The 23,532-nt window shown below is 31.6% G+C and overlaps 1 protein-coding gene across 3 annotated transcripts in view; it reads left to right on the forward strand.

Moving 5' to 3' along the window:
• Positions 1-22,187, forward strand: part of LOC143239269 (tyrosine-protein phosphatase non-receptor type 9-like) — a 58,868-nt gene extending 36,681 nt beyond the window's left edge. For all 3 annotated transcript variants that reach the window (XM_076480200.1, XM_076480187.1, XM_076480193.1), the window contains 8 exons: positions 6,911-7,016; positions 8,712-8,822; positions 9,097-9,423; positions 11,486-11,739; positions 14,828-14,988; positions 16,543-16,772; positions 17,844-18,051; positions 18,955-22,187. In XM_076480200.1, the coding sequence (XP_076336315.1) occupies positions 6,911-7,016; positions 8,712-8,822; positions 9,097-9,423; positions 11,486-11,739; positions 14,828-14,988; positions 16,543-16,772; positions 17,844-18,051; positions 18,955-19,181 (1,624 nt within the window). In that variant the 3' untranslated portion in view covers positions 19,182-22,187. The remainder of the gene's footprint in view (positions 1-6,910; positions 7,017-8,711; positions 8,823-9,096; positions 9,424-11,485; positions 11,740-14,827; positions 14,989-16,542; positions 16,773-17,843; positions 18,052-18,954) is intronic.
• The last annotated feature ends 1,345 nt before the right edge of the window (positions 22,188-23,532 follow it).

A 23,532-nucleotide genomic window follows, 5' to 3' on the forward strand; every position in this document is an offset into this window, starting at 1 on the left:
TGCCACCTGACCCAAATGCCTCGGTGGAAGCTGGATCAAGAAAACTGGCCCTCTTTCACTGCTCTCGCAGAACTTGATCCTGCCATCATCTGTAAGCCATCAGTTGATGACTATGTGGCAGCAGTAGCCTGATTGTATTATACAAGTAGCTGCTTAATGTATTCCTAAAACCTTGACACTTTTTCCACGATATCCTCATCTGTGGTGGAATCCTGCCCACCACATGGAATGGAAGGCTCAACGGCAGGCCTGGTATACTTTTTGTAGGTATCCCACACTCTTGCACCACAGCGCTTTCCAGCAGACCCATGCACATGCTCGGTGGATAAGTGTCAAAGCCTAAAGGAATCTTGCATTAAGTTCACAACCAGCATATCTTCTACCACCAGTTCCAAAGTCATATGGAACAAGAATCGAAAGGTCAGTGGGTAATATAATCCTGTCCCCCTCTCGATCTTGCTTTCTGATGGCCAGGAAGTAGCTGATACGCTGAGCATCACCGATACTCTCAGTGAAAGCTTTTGCTGGGTATCTAGCACTTTTGCTTCTTCCTCCACCTTCTTAGCCATAAAGACTCGGGCAGAACGATCACCTCTTTCCTTTCGAACTGATTGTCTCTATGACTGTAATCGCCCCTTTACACTAGTGGAAATCAAACTGGCCCTTCATCTGTTTGGCATTACATCAGATGGACTTGATGATGTATACTATGAAATGCTACACCATCGATCTCTTGCTTCTCTTGCTATTCTTCTGGTTGCTTTTAACCAGATATTGCAGGAGAATCTTTTTCCTGATGCCTGGTGCTAGGCTATTTTTCTACCTTTCTCTAAGCCTCAGAAGGATCCCAAGATTTCTTCAAATTACCATTCAATTGCTTTAACGAGCTGTCTTTGTTAGATCTTAGAGAGAATGGTTAATGCTCGTCTTGTTTGGTTCCTCGAATCAAACAACTTCCTCTTGCCTACCCAGTGTGAGTTTCGACGACAGAGCTCCACTATGGATCACCTGATTCGACTTGAAATGTCAATCCGAAAAGCCTTTCTCAAACAACAACATTTTGTATCAATAGTCTTTGACATTGAGAAAGCTTATGATACAACATGGAGGTATGGCATGTTGTGAGACCTCCATATATATGGGCTACTTGGCCATTTGCCCATTTTTAATAAAAACTTTTAATTGACAGGAGATTCCAAGTTTGTGTGGGTTCGACATTTTCCCTTTCTTTTCCACAATAACTTGGAGTCCCTCAGGGCTGTGTTTTGAGTGTCACACTTTTCAGTATAAAATTTAATTCCATCACTGAACAACTCCCTCTTACTGTTGCAAACACACTCTATGTCTCTGACTTTTACATCTCATATCAATCGTCGAACATGAGGTATATTGAGCGGCAACTAGAAACTGCCCTCAATCGTGTACTGAAGTGGATCACAGCAAACGGCTTTAACTTCTCTCTCTCTAAAACTGTTTGCATGCACTTTTATCACCTAGTGGGTTTTCACCCAGATTCTGAAATCCATATTAGTGAAGTTGTCTCTGAGACAAAGTTCTTGGGGCTTATCTTTGACCATAAGCTGATATTTATACCACACATCAAACAGCTACGGGTCAAATGTACAAGAGCACTGAACATCCTCCGTGTACTCTCTTCCACTGCCTGGAGAGCGGATTGATGTCCTATGCTAAAGATATATCGTGTTGTTGTTCATTCCAAACTTGACTATGGATCACTGGTCTATGGCTCTACCAGGACCTCGGCCTTAAAGATGCTGGACCCCATTCATCATCAAGGACTTTGGCTCTGCACTAGGGCTTTCTGCATTCCTTGAGTTCAGAGCTTATACTAGAGTCTCATGAACCTTCTATGTATCTTTGCTGTTTGCAACTGTCTTTACTATATGCTTCGAAACTTCATTCCTTACCAAAGCATCTCACCTGGGGTTGTGTTTTCCTTGCTCGGTGGGCAATACTTTTTCAGAACAGACGATCTGCTATTGCTCCTTTTGGCCTTCCTATCCAGGTGCAGTTGGATGAATTGTGTCTGCCCTTGGATAACCTTACTGTATCCACTGGTCAGCCCATCCCACCATGGCTTCTTGCAGTCCCCAAATGTGACCTGTCTTTAAGTCATCTGAGAAAGCAGACACATCTGATTGGAAATACTGTCTGTTATTTGCTGAACATCTTTGAAACCATCTTTCCATTCCTACTTATACAGATGGTATGAAATAAGATGACTGTATGGGTTCTGCCATTGTTTGTTCAGTGGTTGCGTGCAGAATCCTCTCTAAAGCTTCTGTGTTTCACTGCTGAACTGTATGCCATATTTTTTGCCTTGAATCACATAGAAGCTAAGCAGTACTCAAACTGCACTATTTATACTGTCTTGCTTAGTTCTCTACTGGCCTTGGAATTGCTTCACTTTAGTTCACACCCTGTTCTCGCTGATATTCAAAACCGACTGGTTCATTTCTCTTTAACATCTACTTTTATCCAGGTTTTTTCTGGATACCAGGCTATGTTGGTATTTGCAGGAACGAGCTCGCTAACACAGCAGCTAAATCTATCTCCTCTGGCACTATACGTGGACTGCGGTCCTGTATTCAAGACTTTGTTCTGTGCCAGCTGGCAGTTGACATGGAGTGAGCAAGGTGAAAACAAGCTTTCCAAATAAAACTCTATATTGGACTTTGGCTGTCTTGCTTCCGTAGGGATCAGAAAGAGGAAGTTGTTCTAACTAGTCTACACATTGGTCACAGTTTTTAACTCATCACTTTTTTTTTTATATAGGACTGATGTACCACTGTGTTGCCTGTGTAACACTCAGGTGACAATAAGCCACATTTTACTGTCTTGCTGTTGTTATGACTCAATAATGGTACCATTTTAAACATAATGGGTTATTTATCTGTCCCAAGGGTTATTATCCATAACGATAGGCAGTGTTATTGGTGATTTTGACACTGTCTACCTTTGAAATGTTTTTAGTTTTTTAAAGGCCATTAATTTTTAATGCTATTTAAGTTTTTAAGTTTATACATTAGGCCTTTTTTAATGTTATTCTCTTTCAAGAATCAAAATCCATCTTGCTCAATTTGAAATTAGAAAATGGCTGTAATGTTAAATAACTCGAAACCAGGACTGTAAAGGCAAACTTCAGGTGACTGATGGTGGTTTTTGAACTTGCATGTTAGTCTTCCTGGTGAGTTATAATTACAGTTATGCTACAGAAAGTCCTTTACAACTTGTATTACTGTAGTTTTTCATTTACTGCTGTAGACTAGATGTAAACATTTGTTTTAATGCTATTTATGTATTTTTAAACTTTTTGTTTTACCTTAATTTCCTTTTATGAATTTTACTAAATTTACTTTAATTTTAACTTTTTACTGAATGTTTGGCACAGATAGCCTAGTTGCTTTGTGCCATAAAACACCAAACCAACCAACTGACCACATTTTAATTGTATTTAAGTTTAAAGTTTTTAATTTAATAAAATGTTATTTAAAATATGAATTCCCTCTAGTGTGAAACTTGTAATGTTTGCTCTCTGGACATCCTCTCTTCTCTAATTTATTTACCCCCCCCCCTCCATGAAGCACAAAACTGAGTGATCAGGCAAAGCATAATTTTAATAGCCTTCAATCTTGTTTGGTTTCAGAGCCACAAGATAGACAATCAAACCCTCTTGTCCCACCTACATGTTCTCTCTTTCAGAAAGTGTCAGTATCTTTTGGTGTTCAACACTATATTACTTATAATCAATAGAAAGTGAAGCTTTTGATCTATCGAAGGGCATATTATAGTTTCTTGTTTTCTTTAAAAAGAATTGTCAATTTTGCTTTCAGTTCAAGCTTAATCTCTCATGTAAAAACATTGATAAGCTTAGACGAAGTGTTAACACTTTTGTTGCATATTAGAAAGCCAGGAAAATTGTGATAGTTATAGGACACAGTACCATTTTTTTGCATGTTACTATTTTGTGTTCTTTCATGCATTACCTAATTGAATAAACAATTTAGTGTAGCATTATCCTTAGCATAAACAAACATAGGGTTAAGTGTCATCAACAATGGACCTGTAAAAAAATGTGGACCCAGTTAAATATTTTTTCTTGTTTTTCATATGTATTCTTTATCTATTATTATAAAAGTAACTGAAATGTATAAAAAGGAAACTTTTGTGTTAGTTAAGGTTAGATTAGATGAAAATAATAATAAATATTTTTCATGAGTACACTTTTGAACATCTTGCAGTTATCTTGTGCACAATTTTATTTGGTTGGGAAATGTAAGATGCACATTTGCCAAGGATTTGCAACTTATAATAGCATGAATTCTTGTTAGAAAAGATTCAAAAACTTAAGTACAAGTAGATGTATACTGTTATGAGTTTAAACTATTTAGGATAAACATTAGTACTCTCATATTGCAAGTCATTCTAGAAAGAAAAAAGGATTATTTAGATTTATTTCTCTTTTTTGTTGGTGGTTACAAGATCAGTCAAATTGACCAGACTTGTATAAAGTAAAGGTAGAGAAAATAAGAGATAAAATATAAAGTCTTACTGGAAAAGAAAAGTTTTTTTAAATTTTTAAGAGGTTGTAAATATTATGAAATTAAAACATGAGATGTTTGAGAGGAAGAAAAGCATTTTTAATTTTAATGTGAAAATTATTTAGCATTCAAAAACTATATAGAAACACTTCATGTTCATAGACAGATATGAAAAAGGTCTGGTTTTTTTGTATGAAAGACTTGTAATGTTTATTAAAGATGTGCCAAATGTCATGAAGATACACAAAGTGTATTAAAAGTTATAGTATCGAAACTGTAAAATTACAGGTCAGTTGATTCAACCAACTTCATTGCATTTTGACGTAAGAAAAGCTTTTCTTGAATGCCAACTGCTTAAAAAATGGTGCTGACCAAGTACAGACTTTTTGTGGTTTATTTCCTGATATTACATTCAATATAACTTTGGTCCAAGTGTGCTAAAAAGAACAATCAAACAAATGTGCAGTGCATTAATATCATTCAAAAATAATAATTCTTAAAATAAGACACCAAAACAGTTTTACATTTTTATTACAAGTGTTCAGTGCACATATGTAAGAATAAATTACTCAAAAAAATGTGTAACAAGATAAAATATCAAATACTAACTTATCCACTAGCAGTGGCACCAATAATATTTACTTGTCCCAATAGATGATTCACTTCCCTTATCTCATGAAATTTTGATTAAACTGTTAGATGCAAGATTGTATTTACTGATATGTTACCTTTGGTACTTGATGAAACTGAAGACCATTTCACATTTGTTTGTTGTCTTAATTTCTCAAAATTGCTCTGTTGTTATTCCAACAAATTTTAATCCTGAATCATAATTCATTTAATATACTTTGTGTATCTGGTTTGGTAATTCTAAAAAGGTTGTATGTAGTCAAGCTCTGATGATTCTGGCTGCAGTTTTGATATGAAAGCTTGTTTCATTCCAACTCAAAACTTAAAAAGGAATCCAACACCAAGTGAAAAAAGTGTAATGGAAATCTAAATAATTCTTCAGTCACCAGAATATTACAGTGACACTTTTGTCAGTTCAGTTGCAAAAATATCTGCAGCATTGTGGAAGGAATACCTAAGAATGAAATTAGAAAACCAAAAATCCACTCAAGAAGACCTTTGTCAAAGTTTTATTAAAATTCATTCACCTATGTTTCAAGGTCATGCTCTGTTTGGTGTTGTACGGATTTGGTTTGTTGACATTCACAATAGATACATGTTTATTTATATATATTTTTTTAATGATTAATTTTATTACATCAAATGTTCCTTTAAACAGCTTTTGATTTCTGCATGTCTGATATTCGTTTGTTGTATGTAAAGTTTCATACAAAGAAGGATTACCATTTTATTTAAACAACTACATTAATGAATAAATTAGTAGTGTTTTTAAATTCAAAATTATCCAAAACATTTGTTTGAACTCCTGACAAAATCAAACTGTGTTTTATTTATGCTTTGGGTGTTTTTTCTTATACATGTAGATAAATGAATAGTTTGTATTCTTTGTCAAAATATGTCAGTGTTTTGAAATATTTTTAAAAGTTTATTTAACTGATGACTGAGGTAGACATATTCCTGATAAATTAAACTGATAATATCTGTGAAGGTTCTTACAAAGATGACAAAATATTGTTGAAACATTGTTACCGTAACATTGTTTATAGAAACCTCCCATTATTGTAATTCTTTCTGTTGAGTCAAACTTTTACCTTTGGTTTATTTATCATAAACATATTTGTGATTATCATAGTTCTGAAATAAGATAAGTATTTTGTCACTCTTTTAGGCTTCTATAAAAGTTTTATAATGTTAATGTTTTTGGTGTGTATCTTAAAGCTCTATAAAAAAGAAAAAAAACTAATCAAATAAAAATATCTCTTAATTTAGGTAGCCTTATTATATTGGATCAAAAATTACTTTTATCTACAACCTCTGGAAAAACACGTTATGGGTTTCTAATGCGATGAACACAAAGTTATGATTATATGGCTATCTGAATTTTCAGCACCCAAAGACCAAAGTTAATTGTAAAACATTGTGATATAATATAGAAGTATTGAACATTTTGAAGATAATAACTACAGTAAAACAAACCTTATATGTTTTAACTTTTACCTGTGAGTAGCCAATCAGGATTTTGAGTTAATAATGGTAGTACTTAGCTTCTTTATATCTGTTACCTATAGAGAGTTGTTATAATTTCTTTTAAGAAATCCATGTTGGGCCAGTTAGGAGTAAAATGTTTTATAAGTTTCATCCAGCTTTATTGGTGTTCTATTTACTTTTAATACATTTTGTTCAAATAAAATCAAGTGTCATGTTTCTGTGTTTTGCAGTGTGGATACTCAACGTTGTGGAATAATATTCATTTACAATATGATAGGGTCCAAGTATGTGAACTTTGATTATGAACTTTGTCAAAAAATTTTGAGTCTTCTAAAGGTAATTAAAATTATTTTGAATTATTTTAGAATTGGTAAGACATTTTCTGCTCTGTGTATGAACTAGATGAGTTTCTACCATTTATAAAATATAGCTAAACACCAAATGCTACATACAAGTGCACATTACTTTCACTGAATATCAGTACTTTATGAAATTTCTCTATTTGCTCTAGTTTTAATGTACACCTTCAACACCACTTTTTTTACAGACATTATGAGTTAGATCAATAAATCTTGGTCTGTTTGAAAAACAAATTAAGTGATTGGACAAACAATGTCACATAGACATAACTTTATTCAGTGAAACTACATGAGAAGTGAACAGTAAAGTAATGGTATTTATAATAGTATACAGGTTAAGGAACAGTAATGAGCACTTGTGTGACACAGTTTTATGAGTCAAAACGAAGAAACTCATAAAAAAAGAAGAATTAAACCTGTACTGAAGAAAAACTAGTTAAGAACTGTTTATAGTAGTCTATAACATATACCGAAACTACATTATTGTAAAGTAATGATAGCAAACTTATCTAAATATGTAGAATGTCTATGGCAAACTTAGCAAACTTTGTAGAAATGTATAGTGACAACAAACTCAGCTAAATATGTAGAAATGTCTAATGTGGCAAACTTAGCTGACTTGTGTAGAAATGTCTGGTTACATGTGTACACAAAGTGATGAGTGCAGGATTCTAAACAAACTGGATACATGTATTTTAGGCCTAAATAAGTAGAGAAAGCCCACAGATATTGTATTTAGTGTAACATTAAATATTTTACAAAATCACTTTGGGTTAATTGTGGATTGTTTGAAATATTTTGCAAACAAAAAAAAAACTAAAGTTGAAACAGAAGCTTGTCGTCCTGTAATGACAAAGATATTGTGCTTTTATGTAATATACTTGTTGCATTGAAAAGATTGAATAAGCGAAAAAGAAGTGAGATTATTCTGAATTATAAAGATATTGTGCAGTAGAGATTCCTCAGCAGGCAAAGGTCTTTCTAGCAACATGAAATTTGTAGCTTTTGATGGAGGAATTTGAGAGAAAAGTTCCAGATAAACAAATGCAAGTGTGCTGTTGATATAACTTATTACTCTGAATGATGAAGTAATGTAATTAATAACAAGGATATCTTAGGTATGAATAATACACGATATTTAGAAAGAATACAGATACGTGTTCTTGGAAAGTTGATACGTTAATAAATTGTAAGAAGTAATTTAATACAGTATATTGTATGAATCTGGAGACTGTTTTGAAGGCACCTTTATGTTATGATTTAGTCGTAATGAATATTCTTCATTACCATCAACATGTGACAGTACATACTAGGATTTTATTAATTTAGTTATTATGCACTTATTTTGTATGTCATAAATTGTATTTGTCTGTTGAAGCAGTGAGCAAGTTTAAAATGTTCAAATTTGTTTATCACATGTGCTTTCATTTTTCTAACTAGATAATTTTTTAATTTCTTCAGGTGTGTTTAATTACTTCTCTTTGGAGCTAAGATTGGACAATTTCAAGAACTGTATGTTCATTTGCGTTCAGTGATTTGAAATTCATGATATATGATAAGCCAGTGTTGTTTATTAGCATATGGAACTTACGTTAATGTAGTTTCCTGATGTGTAAGGATAAGTAATCATGAAGAAAGAACAGTTTTTGCTATATGTTTAATTTCACCACAGGGGGCATATCCAGCTCGACTGAAGAAGGTTCTTATTGTAGCAGCTCCAATGTGGTTCAAAGCTCCCTTCAAAATTTTAAGACTGTTTGTTCGAGAGAAGCTCAGAGAACGGGTAAGTTAGGGGGACAAAGATTTATTTTTTATATAGCATGCCTTATATCAAAATTGAATTCTTAAAGAAATATATTTTTGAAATAATGTTTTAAAGTAGAATCATGATCTTATTTGTAGAACCACTCCTATTGATCAAATTAAAATTAACATTTATTTTTATTTAAAACCAAGCATTTCATTTTACATGTAGAAAATAGTTTAAGATGTTTTTGATCTAAACTTTGTTATTGGGTCATACATGCATAATGATTCTGTCATTTCTAATACAATAGGTATTTATGGTTAACTTACCTCAATTATCTTTGCACATACCACGAGGATCCCTGCCACAGGAACTGGGAGGTATCCTTCGACTGGACCATAATGCGTGGCTTCTTCATTGCCTTAAGACTAATTCTAATGGAGATCTTTGTGACATTTCGTCCCTTCCCACGTCTCCTTCGTCTGGTATGATTCTTTACCAGTCCTATGAAGGGATGGTGCAGAATGGAAATGGTCCATTTAGTGATGGAGAAATAGATGAGCTTGGAGAACTTACTTCATCTCTCCATGAAAAACATAACTGTGAAGAAAGGGAGAAAGAGGTAGAAGTTGTAAAAGTAAGTAAACATTTAACTTTTTTGTCAGAAAAGATGTTTTAAATATAAGTTGATTGATATACAGTGAAAAATATTTGTAAGAATCACTGACATAAAGTCTGAATAATTATCCACCTATCACATATATGTTTAATATCTTCATCTCCTTTTATATATATAACAAAAATATGTTAAAATAATATATTTTAATATAATATTATAATGTCATAATTAATATATTATTTTAATATATAAAATGTCATCCAATAATATATTTTAACATTTAACATATTTTTGTTATATATATAAAAGGAGATGAAGATATTATTAAACATATATAACAAAAATATGTTAAATGTTAAAATATATTATTGAATGAGTTTTAGTTGATCATCTGTTCAATTTATACTTTAACTTCCAATGTGTGAGACTTGTTATGTACTAATACACAACGTATTTTTGTTCTTGAACCAGAGATTAGGAAATAAAGTTCGTTGATAGCTAAGGGGTGCCTATACTAGGTTTAAGATTGTTACTTAACATCATAACTGTTAAGGGGTTGTATATTAGTAGTGTATCCAAAACTTACAAGCACACACTTCAACCTTACAGAAACCTAGGTAACTCAGAAGTGTAAAATATAATAAATTTTAACCACATTCTTAAATAACACTATGTAACACAAATTTTGTACCTGGATAGTATGTGTTATTTCTTAATTGCTTATGTTGTAAAAGTACAGAAAATGGCCATTATTTCCTTCAAACTTTGCTTTTGTGACCTGGTTTATGAAATTTAGAAATTAATATATTTTTTATGTAAAAATGGGCAAATTTGTACATTTTCATTTACATAAGGTCTGAATAAAACAACATATGAATCAAGATTTACATGTATTTATACTAAAGTTATACAGAAAATGTTTAGAAGTGAGTAGTTTTTTGAGATTTGCGACTGTAATGTAAATCACTTTCACGTATCAACCCTCAAATATGGTCTCCTATCATGTTTTCGTTATATGCTCCTAGATCACAAAAGTAAAGTTTGAAAAGAAAAATAGGTCTTTTTCCATTTACTTTAGGCATAAGACATTGGGAAATAACACTTTCTGTCTCCAGGAACAAGAAAAAGTAAACATTCTGTTACATAGTGTAATGGTTGCCAGCAACAACTGAAGATAGTGGATGAAACTGACATTATTGTTATTATTTGACATTGTATCACAAATCTATGTTTTGTTGCTTTTTGTAAAGCAGTTTGGATCAGGTGGTGTGAAACCATGGAAGGAGTGCGAGTATGCCAGAGAAGGCATTCGATACGTGTTGTTTTCATTTTGAAAAATGATTTGGCAATTTGAAGTAAAGAAGTTAGAATTCTAATCAAAAGAAAATTGATAAAAATGTCACAAATAACTTCATCTTGCTAGGTAGTGTTTTTTTTATAATTGCATCACGTCATACTAGTTGCATAATTTTAGTGCTGTCTAGCATGTCATAAAATCTGAAGAGGAACATTTGTTTATATATTTATTTTAATGAGGCTAATTATGAGAGAATTTGAAAACCACTGATTTAAATATTACAACAGTGACAAATTACAGTTTCAGCATAAGACAGTTGTTCAGGAGATATCTTCTTGAAACTACTTAGTATTCCAGCAGTATATGGTCATTCATTGAATTATACATTCACATTTTAACTATATTTTCAAATGTACAAAGTTTTCTCCATTCTAAAAGATGCCATAAATCCAAATTTTCGATCCATTTCTATTGACACATAAACAACTGCACATATTTCTGCTGAGGTTTCAGGCTTTTACTGATACATTACCTCAGCTAAGCTAAAAGTTTTTTTATATAAACCAAGATTTAGAAACAAAAGCATATGTGAATAACTGGTTATTTTTTATAAAAATGATTAACTGTAATTTTTAGACACTAAGCCTATTCTTCAGAATAATTCACAATTAATTGAACTACTTATATGAAACTGTCTCAGAGTTATTTATAATGAACATACTTTGAATTCTTTCTGTTATAACATTTGGATTTTGTTACCCTTTTTCTATTTGTTTTTTCCAGAAACAGGATCAGGATACAATGCTCTCTCCATGTTCTGCCAGGGCTGACGTCTCTGTGGAGGACAAACTTAGAGATGAGGATACCACTTCCCCAGCATCTAGTCCTGAAAGAGATTCTTCAAAAGATGACAGAAAGGGGAACATGTTACTTGAAGAGTTCATTCAGCATCTTTGTCAGAAGGGTAGAAAAGGACTATATGAAGAGTATGCTGATATTAAAAGTAAACCTTTGGAAGGAACTTTTAATATTGCAAAGTAGGTTTTATATACAAGAAGTTATGTGATAAAAATCGTGCAGTAGTTTCATTTAAATACTATCAATTATGAGGTTTTACTATAGTTTCTCTGAATGTTTGATTTCAGGTACAAAACCTTTTTGGTATGATTTAACCCTCTATATGAGGTCAGTCCTTTGGGCCAAATTATATAAGTAAAAACGGCTGTTATGGGTGGAGAGAGTGCTTTCTCTACCCATACCAGCTGTTTTTTCATATAATTTTCTGTACAAGTGGGTTTTTTTGTCATCATTGTGTCCCTTGGACCAACTGTGGGACCTTTTTAGTTTTAATACTATAAATTTTGATACAGTGTGTGCATCTTCATCAAATTTGGCAGACTTTTAGAACATTTTCCAGGTATTTTGTATGCTAAAAATCATGTTTTTTTTATTGAAGTATTTTAACTCAAGATTTGTCTGTGAATATATCTCCTCTATGTGCAAATAGATTTTCATATTAAGGTTAAAACGTCTTTTCTTCATCTTGGAAATTTCAAATTTGATTTGTGTGCTCTAAGACCTTCTAAAACTATATTTTATCTGTTTTATTTTTTTCCTAAGTTTATGCAGCATTGATCAGTTTAGCCAACCTCATAACCACTAAAAATAAAATTGAAATATATCTATATTACTTTTTTTTTTCAACATTGACTTTGTATTCTAACAAGAAACTACATTGCTTTATCCTAAGCAACTTTAAACCCATAACAGTACACACCTATTTAAAATTAAAGTTATTGTTCTATTGCCCTTTGTCTAATACTGTTCGTGCCATTATAAGTTCTAAATCACTTTTGGAATGTAGATGTCACATTACATTATGGAATTGTGTTACCAACAAGCTGTTTTTGTTTTGCCTGTTTTACCTAATCTAATGTAGCTATCCTAAAATATTTGCTTCACACTTTGGGACTGTGGGTGCATTGTAAAGCTGATGGTCATATTCTGTTACTTTATCAAAGAAACATAAGCAGTGGGCATTGTTGACTAGGTGTTTTTAGTCTATCAGCTCAAAACTAGGGTATAGCTAGTGTAGTTAGAGTATTTTGCCATCACTTTGTGTACTTTTAAACATAAAACAAGGCTTACCTAATGTCTTGTCATAGAAAGGTATATTGCTTTCAAACAAATGTAATTTAAATGAAAACAATTTTAAGAAGCTAAAAATTCCCAGATTCAGTTTATTAAGTCTTCTAAACTTCCTACTACCTTCAGTTGTTCTATCCTGTTTCAGCAAATTATAATTACTGTCCCACAAAAACATATTATTTCTCACCATTTTTTTATTGTACACTGGTGTAAATAGTTGACAAATTCCCTAGCAACTGATATTTAAACTTTACCTACTTCTGCTTTAAAAGAATTATGTTAAGCATTGTTCTGATCATGTAATAAAGGGTTGAAATGACAGGGTGTCCTCATAATAACAGAGGAGGAATGGGGTCATTACACAAGAAAAAAAATGTCGAGAATTGCATTCTCAAGGACATGTAGTTTCTTAGTAAATATGAACATATGTTAGTTTGATGGACAAAATTGTTTTTTTAACTTGGTTTCCTGGTTTATAAGGTGCTCATATATTTATGAACATGGCTCAAAATATTTTAAATAAGGAAATAAAAACCTTAAGCCTGAAGAACTAATCAAAGAATATTTTTGAAACGTTGATGAAGGTGATGGTGATGTGTCTGACAAGTGTTGATCAGTTTAAAATGTTAAGAGCTAGTCTAGCTTAATAAATGTTTGTTTTTGAATTTTGCAAAGCTACAGGAGAGCTATCTGCGCTAGCTATCCCTATTTTAATGGTGTAAGACTAGAGCTATTCACCACTACTCGCTTCCAACTCTTGGGCTACTCTTTTATCAAATAATAGTGGAATTGACCATCACATTATCACACCCCACAGCTGAAAGGGCAAGTATGTTTGGTGTGATGGGGATTCAAACCTGCAACCCTCAGATTACAAGTTGAGCATCCTAACCATCTGGCCATGCTGAGCCAAGAATTGCTAAGCTATTAAATAATCATGACAGTTAAATATTAGAGTAAAATGTACAAACATCCATGGCATAATTTTGGAAAAATTAGTTGGTTAATTATAGGCCATGATGTGAAATATTGTAAATTATGATCAACACCATATTCTTAGCATCAAAAGTTACAAACTGAAATACAGTTTCAATTGAAATGTGTTAAGGTCTGTTAACAGAACATGTAAACTTAATTTTGTAAGATGAAAGTATGAAGTGTATAAAACATACTTGTTTAAGTGGGATCGTAAGTGCTGCAAAACATACAAAATAAATAAATAAATAATGCTCTATTCCTTCTTATGAACATTTAAAATTATCCATGTTTATGTGTGTTCTTCGCTAAAGCTGATTAACATCAGAAGATTGCTAGCCATGATCTTGTGAAGTCAACTGTTCTGTTTCTTTGTAGACATACTCAGTATTCGATGATAATCTTCAATACTGAAAGAGTTATTTCATTGAACATTATTTTCAGGCAGCTGACCTTTAACCTGTTGACTGCCAAGTATTTCAGCTGCTACAATACAACTCTAATGCTTCTTCCTTTTGTAACTTTTTTTTGTGATGCCATTTTGGATTGAAAGTAAAACAGTTTGTTAGTAGGTCAAATGCATGTATAGTGCTGACAGCTAGCGTTGAATTTAGGTATTATTGAGAACGAATTAACTCGTCCGTGGTACTACGTTACTGATCGGCTTGGAAGAGTTATCTTGTCATCTGCACTGAACACGTTAACATGAAAGAAACAAAAGTAAAACTTGTATGTAATTGCATTTTAGGCTTAAGGCATGTTATGTGCAAAGCTATATTTGTAAGCTTGTGTTACATGAAATCAATAAATAGTAATTTAATTATAATATTTCCTTCATCCAGAAATACTAATACTGTCTGTTCTTTTTAAACTTTGAAAGGTTTCTGGATCAGGGGTAATTAGAAATTACTACCAATAAGAAATTTTTGTGAATAGAACTTTGCTTATTTTGAGAAGTATGTTAATGTTTTACTGGTTCTTTTCATTATTTTATAATTTTAGATTGAAACCTAATCAACCAAAAAACCGGTACAGTGATGTATTATGCTATGACCACTCCCGTGTAAAACTTAAATGTCCAACTGACCAACCGTCCCTTGATTATGTTAATGCTAATTATGTGGATGGATTTCAACAAGAAAAGGCTTTTATTTCAACACAAGGTATTGTATAGAAATATCATTAAATTAAATTTTATCTGTTTTGGTGTGGAAAACTGCAAAGTTTTAGTAATGTTTTTTAGAAATTGCACATAATTTTCCAATAATAAAAAAGATTCACTATTAAAAACTATGAAAGGAATATTCAAGGAAAGAGGTGATTCTTTCATAATTTTTATAATATTTAATGTAGCATTTCGTGGGAAGTATTTCTATTCACGTGTAAACTGTTGAGTTTCCTGTAACATTCTATTTAATTAGTTTGAAGTTTTGAGAAAAACAGTTTATACTGAAAACAAAATACCTTTATTTAACTTGTTTCGATGTGAATATGTGTATTCATTCTGGACATTCAACTACTTACAGTTTGACATTTCAAACATAACTGGAGATTTACATTGAATACTTAAAGTAAAAGTTATTTTTGGAAATATTTTAGCACCTGCTTGATACTTACAATTTCCACTTTCAAATTTCAAGTTTTTTTTTTATTAACATTATTTTATTCAAAAAGACATTCAACTGGACCTGGTAAGTGTAACACTACATTGACTTATTTATTCAGTTTTATATCAGAATTGAAATAAAACCACAAATGATATTTTGTATTTGCAGCTTCATTAACTTCTTGCTAACACTTAAGATATAGCAGTGCAATTATTCCTTGCACATGACTATAAGTGTTGATGTGCAATTTAGAGATATAACATAGAAGTTTTATTTGAAACTTTCAGGTGTTTCTGTATTTAAAACCAATAATAAACTTTTAGGAAGGTGCAAATAGAAAAACACAATTATTTAATGAAATAACTCCTTTTATACATGTAAAAAGCTGTTAAATATCAGTTGTTTGTGCAATAAAACAACTTGCTCCGTTTACTGCTGAACACTTGTGTGTATCTGAGAAAAAAACACTTTTGAAATCAAAGAAAAGACAAAATCAGCATAGTTCTTGTTACTGATGAGGACTGGGGCATCAAGATCTAAATATTCTTCATCAAACGTTTACTGTCTGCATTTTATCTAAAACCTCAACTTTACATTAACCTCAGAGGGTTGGCACTGCAACATGAAATAAGGTTCAAGGTGTTTTATTGAAGTATATCTAAGCCTTTGTTCAATCAATACAATGGTAAAGATTTTAAAAGTATGATAATTTTAGAATATATTAGAATACCATTTGAAAGTTTGTGTTACATGTTTCATAAAATTTTCATTGTGGACATTGTGTAGACATAAAATTGTAAGTAACTATGGCACAAAATGTTAATTTTTTATGACATTGACACTTGAAAGTTCGGCAGCAAAGTTTTGTTTTTGTAATTAAGTGGAGTAACATCTTTAATGTAAAAATGTAACTTCTAAGCTACATTTTGTGTATCATTGATGTCACAGTGATTATATGTATTACTAGTTTTATACTAGCTCTGTACATTGTAGCAGAAACTTTCGGTATGTATAAGAAAAGTTTAAACATTTTAAAATATAATTGTATAAAGTACAATTAAACTGTTAATACTGGGTACATTTTGTATCTACAATTATACTTTGTAAAAGGTCCTCTACCCAAGACATTTTCTGATTTCTGGCAAATGGTTTGGGAACAGAAGTCATTAGTGATTGTCATGACAACACGTACAATTGAGCGTAGCAGGGGGAAGTGTGGTCAGTACTGGCCCAAACAGGAAGAAACCAGTGTTAACTATGGTGATTTCAACATCTTCAACAATGGGGTCGAACATTTCAAAGATTTCATTCTTTCAAGTCTGGTTCTTACAGACTTAAAGGTAACAAAATAAGATGTTTTCAGTAATGTATGTATTATGTACTTTACTAATTATCTTAAAAGAACCGCTGTTCTTGATTGAAATTATGTGGGTTATTCACTTAGAACTGTGTGACTTTTTCATTAGATACAGCAGAAAAATGCAAGATGTTCAAAATGCTTTACTGTCATGTGATTGTTTTGATTTTGTCACACGTTTAGACTGGATAACTTTCAATGAGATTGTATGTTTTAGGATATTCTGAATTAAATCGTATATGTTAAAAACACCAGTCTTTCACAGACTTTTAATTTGTTTATTTTGCAGAGGTATGTGTAAAAAATTGTCAGAAAGTGCAACTCCATCATGAAATTATAATACCTTGATTTAGTAGTGAAAATAATTTCACAAAATATTTTTGTTTTATACATATATATATTTAATTGTATATCTTTTTTTCTAGGCTGTAGAGCTGCTGGGGTTTACTTAAAAGACACCCAAGGAAAGTTAATGTATATTGTACTCCTTTGAGAGGATTTTTGGTGTTGAAACTCTATATTTTATATCGGTACACAGATGATGTTTTCTTATTTATATGAATTTGATGCTTGGTTACATTTATACCCTTGTAGTGTTTGTCTGGTTGTAGTATACTTGCTGTAAGTTTTAGCAGAGCAAGTATTATTACCTTTAGATCATTAATGGGTTCCACTTGCCTAGGTTCTGCTGAAGATGTCTGAATTTTGGTGTCTTTGACCAGACTGTTTAACCTTTGTGTGACACAAAACGTTTGTTTATACCTGCTTTCCTATTAAGTAATGTTTAACTTGTTTGTTTTTTGAGGACCCAATGAAGGCACTAATATAGATCAAAGCTCAAAGTGCTGCATGACTCCAGGCAGTTATTGTCAATTAAAGTTTTAACACAGGTCATTAGTTCTTGTTAACACAATACTTTAGGATCTGTTCTGATAAAGGAAACTTGTGTAGGGATTGGAAATGCTGTACAGTGTAAGAATCTTGTCTATCAGGATATACTCTCCACACTGACAGTGAAGTTTCTTTCATTTATATTCAGTACTTCTTCATTTAGACAGAGTTTTGTCGAGAAGTTGTCCATTTGCAATTTATCAGCTGGCCTGATTATGGAGTTCCTCACTCAGCTTTGGCCATGTTGACGTTTCGTGACAAAGTAAGAGAGCAACAGGCCCGAGCATTACAAGCATTAGGAACAGAATGGAAGGGACATCCTCGTGGTCCACCTATTACTGTTCACTGTAGTGCTGGTATTGGGAGAACAGGTAAGGCTAAAAATAAATGTAGGGACAGCTCACACTTCCTTCAAAGTAGGCTTTGATTGGTATACATTTCACATATTTGTAAGATGGAATAATCATGGCATTCATTGCAGTATTGTCCATATTGCAATGGTTAATGCAAATAAATATATCTTCTTACAGTACTTGAAAGTATTAATAAAGGATTGCCATAGTAATACAAGTCCTGAAAAGTAAAGTCAGTAAATAAGAGAAAAGATAATCTAACAACAATGGTCCATGTTTTTATATATTTTACTTTTTATCAGTATTTAAAGTATATTTATAAATTCATCTATTCTTATTAGATTTTAAAATTTTGAACCTTTGTATTGTATTTCAACTTGATTATATCTCAGTGATTACTTTGAATATTGTTCATTAATAATTCTGCAATTTTATCTTGTGTATTTTTTAATTGTGTAACTTATAAAACAAGCTCTCCTTCCTCAATAAAACTTCAACAATGAGTCATTATTTGTTGTTTTAAAATGTATACTCTTTTGTTTTTTAAACTGAAGAATTCATATGGCAGCTGTATGTGAAGCTTGCATACAGTTGTCACTAATAACCTGTACTAAATTATTATAAACTGAAACTATAGAACAGCTACATGTCAAGCTTCCATACAGTTGTCATTAGTAGTATGTACTATAAATTGGTGATACATTTTTAAAAAAAATAACCTCACCAGATTTTTTTTCTTTGATATCTGTAGATATTAAGACAGTTGTTTAGGTTCAGGATAATGGATAAGTGAATGTAAGTAGTGCAGCATTTCATCACCAGGTGAACTGCTGCCATCCAACAGTTTGTCCTCAATATGAATTATTTAGTAGATAGGTTCTCTAAATAGTATTATTGTTATATATTGATGTTTGTGTTTAGGTACTTTTATTACACTGGATATCTGTATCCAACAACTAGAAGCTACCGGAACAATTGATGTTAGAGGAACAGTAGAAAAGATTCGATCCCAGCGAGCCCACAGTATCCAAATGCCTGATCAGTATGTTTTCTGTCACCTTGCTCTTCTGGAATATGCATTAAGTCGTGGATTACTACAAGACATTGATTTGTCAGGATTTGATGACAGTGACTCGGAGTCAGAATGAGGTGTTTTTTTAAATGACAGGTTTTTTTTGTCAATAATTAAAGATTCAGTTAGTTCTGTGACTGGATATTGGACAAGGTACAGATTGGAAACCAGAAAATGGGTAACATGCTCACGTGGTGTAGCTTTATTGTACTTAGTTTAGAACTGTCTTCAAGTTGAGTTCTAATTGCATGGTGTTTACAAGGTAAAATATTATGTTTCAGTGTACTATGACTGTAATTTTAATGTTAGATTGACGGGTGTAAACAAACAAGAATAGTGTACCATCTCATTGTTTTCAAAGTTGTCATTTTGAATCTGTTTTGTATAATAGTGTCAAAATCACAGATATATGTTTACATTGGAGGTTTGTAACATAATTTTTAAAACCAATGTTACTTCTGTAAGCACGGCTTTATACATCGTAATGTTCAAGTAATTTGATATGTGGTCTGTATAAATTCCAACTATGTTAATAATTCTTAAGTTTATTAGAAGTGCAGTCAAAAATAATTTGTTTTCTGGTAAAATGAAATGAATTTGGTAACACATTACAAATAAAATACTGTTCTTCATTTGATTCTAAAGAAACAAAATTCTAACAACTAACATAAAGTGAGGATAAACGTTAAGAAGTGACATGATTTTACTGCCTTGGAACCGGCAAATGGCAATACATGTTGAACCAATTGTATGGGTGTTAAAAGCACTAAAATATGGCATAACACCAATACATTTATGAATCTACTACACTGTATATTAAAAATAAAAATAGAAACAAAAATTAAAATTTAGAAGTGTATTGGATTTCACAAGGTTAAGTTAGATACAGTGTATTGAATTTGTTCTAAAATAATTCATACATGTGAAGTTTGTGAATGTATAACAAGTCCTACTGTGCTGTTTCATGTGTTAATAGATTATTACAGCATGTAACAAGTTGATACAGGTGTGTAACTTGTTTTATTAAGAACAACTACTTCTGGAAAAAAGGTATGGCTGACCATACATGGTCAAAAGAAATGTGTGTAGTTAGAAAAAGGTTAGTTATCTGTAATGTAATTTGTGAAATTAAACTGACTTTTATAACTATTACATTAACATGAACAGTATATTCAAACATGTAAAAGTTATGTGAAAATAAACAAGTAATGTTCTAACTTACAAAATCACCTCTTCAATGCTTCCAAAGTTGTATCAAATCACAACAAATTTGATTCAGAAAGGAAATTTATTAAAAATGCTGGCCTTGCTTAAAGTTAAATCTGTATGTATGACTTGCTAGTTTTATTTTAAAACTGTGCCGTTAATTATATTTAAGTATCACTTGTGCTTATTGAAACCACACAGTTTGATTCATCATTGTTACTTTAAAATTACAGACAGTTCATGACATTTAACATACTTTCAATAACAATTCAGTTTATTTCTAACATATATTCAGTCTTCACATTAAATCTGTATTTTTTTTCAAGTGTACACACTAGTATCAAGTTAATTGTCTTTTGAAACATTTATGAAACAAAATAGACATAGAAAAAATTGACGTTTCTGAAAAAAACATTCTTTACAGACAGTTGTCTTCCATTACAAATTGAAATTAATTGTTCTTGGGTGGCATTTAAATTTCTATCAGATTTCAAACGAGACATTAACTTTTTTACTTGTTCAATAATTTATTTGAAAATTTAAAAAAAATATAAGTTGAAAAAAAACTTTAAAACTCTACATGTTTCAGTAGAAATGATTCCACTGTCTTCAGGAGAATAAACCACAGTGCACATGAAATTTCTTACAATCCTATTTCCATATATAATTAGCATATTTTTACAGTGGCACCATTTACAGCAACAAAAATTTACTTCCATGGTTCCCAGGCTTAAGTCCCCTGCTGGTACAGCAGTAAGTCTACAGATTTACGACACTAAAATCAGGGGTTTGATTCCCCTTGGTGGACTCAGCAGATAACTCAATGTTGCTTTGCTATAAGAACACACACACACACACACACACACACACATAGGTTTAAATCTCTGTTTATATCCATTTTGTTTCTAAGGGTTCTCTTATATTTACTTCATCTTTTTAACTACCTATTTAAGTGTTTTATTAATTTATTGCACTCTTATTGGTTAATATTATTTCATCTTATATTGTAAATAAACAGACTTGTAGCTTGATATTGTGTAGTTTTAAAATGTGTTTTGAACAGTGAATTATTTTGTGCATTTATAAACATCTTTCCTGTGTTCTAATCAGGTGTAAGTTTACGTATCACAAGATTCGTTTTAGTTCAGTTGTTAGTGGAGAAATATGTACAGACAGAACTCAGTGCTTAACTTGTTTGATATTGTTTTTGATTGTATTCAGTTTACTTTATGAAATACCAGATAATTATAGGAACATTGTTAATTTGATTTTATAGAATTTCTATATTATTTAGTAAACTGTAACATTTGTTACTTAAAATTGTAATGTGTGTACTTTAATGTTTTTCTAGCTTGAAGCATCTATGGTTTTATTACATTTGTACATCATGTTATATACATTTTTAGAAGTAAAAGATTCCGATATTCTTGTATTACTTAAGTAAGTGATAACATTTTTATTATTATTATTATTATATATTGTAAGTTTTGAAAAGGTTTAAATTATCGTAGGTGAGGTTTTGAGTCATTTTAATCGAAGTTGGAGGAAGTTGTCCTAATGAAGATTCCCCATTATTCATTAGTCATGCAAACAGTGGTTTTAATATTCACTGTTCCAAAAAATATAAATTCTTTCTACATTTTTTTTTATGACAGGGTAAATGGTTTAAAATTATTATTTACTTGAATTACTTGTTCGAACTATGCTTATTTTTATGTGTGGTATATTTTGGTTTAGAAATTCTATAACTATTTATTATTACTTGTTTGTGATTTTCCAGAGGGGGTTTAGATAATGAAGGTTTCTCAGAACTAGTACGTATAGACTGTATACTTTCTTATTTTTGAATAAAGTATGCAAAAAGTTCTATCATGTTGAAGGACATTAGAATAGTTTTTAATTACAGAACTTGTGCCTGGGATATATCTTTCTGTACAAGTTGAATATTAACTGAATATTGTAAAAATCGAATTTCAAGAAATGACTGATCCGTAGAAAATACTTCTATTTATTACCAACTTCGGTGGATCAGCTTTATCAAGTGATAGTATCAAACACTGCACCAAAATGATTGGAAATAAATAAAACGTTTAGGAGTACAATTAATCCAGATTTATTTGTGTATACTTTTTATTTTGTTATCAAATAATTTATATTGTGGTATACTTTGGTAAGTCTCCCTTCATAATGAGGTAGTTCAGTTTAATTAGTTTGGTAAGAATAAAGACATGAGGAATCTGCATTATGTCTCAGTTTGATTCTAATTAACCTTATTAGACCATACATAAAACAGTAAAGATTATAAACGAAAGATTTAAGCTCATACTAGTATGTTGTCAAAATTAAACTCACCTGTTTTACTACCATTTCTTTTTGGATAATTATTTTATGTCAACATTTTACAGATGATGATATGTATTAAAATTTTTTAGCATCAACTACAGTCATGCCAGTAACAGTATGTTAGTGTATGTTGTCCCCAGAAGGGAGAGCATTAAGGTTAGGGAGTTACAATGCTACAGTCATGCCAGTAACAGTATGTTAGTGTATGTTGTCCCCAGATGGGAGAGCATTAAGGTTAGGGAGTTACAATGCTACAGTCATGCCAGTAACAGTATGTTAGTGTATGTTGTCCCCAGATGGGAGAGCATTAAGGTTAGGGAGTTACAATGCTACAGTCATGCCAGTAACAGTATGTTAGTATATGTTGTCCCCAGATGGGAGAGCATTAAGGTTAGGGAGTTACAATGCTACAGTCATGCCAGTAACAGTATGTTAGTATACATTGTCCCCAGATGGGAGAGCATTAAGGTTAGGGAGTTACAATGCTACAGTCATCCCAGTAACAATACAGTTAATTATACCACTTTCTTTTGAATGGATCATATATTTGTTATCATTAGTTCCTACTGTGATTCTTATATTGTCCTGATAGTTCTTGTTATACTCCAACCTCTTTGTAAGTAGTTCCAAAAAAGGTACATATGTAACTTGTGGTGTTTAAATTAATTTACAACTTCAGAGGTACTGAAATATAAATTTTTAAGTATGATTGAAATATTTTCTTTCTTTCTTCCATCTTGTTTTTAACTGACTGATAGTTTAGTGTTTAACATCTACTGTCTCAAAAAAAACACAAAAGGACAAATAACACTACTGATAGGTTTTCTGTATACATGTCACCATGGATTATTGATAGGTTTTTTACATATAGTCATCAC

This window comes from Tachypleus tridentatus, chromosome 2, assembly GCF_004210375.1.
Source record: "Tachypleus tridentatus isolate NWPU-2018 chromosome 2, ASM421037v1, whole genome shotgun sequence".
Taxonomy (NCBI): Eukaryota; Metazoa; Arthropoda; class Merostomata; order Xiphosura; family Limulidae; genus Tachypleus; species Tachypleus tridentatus.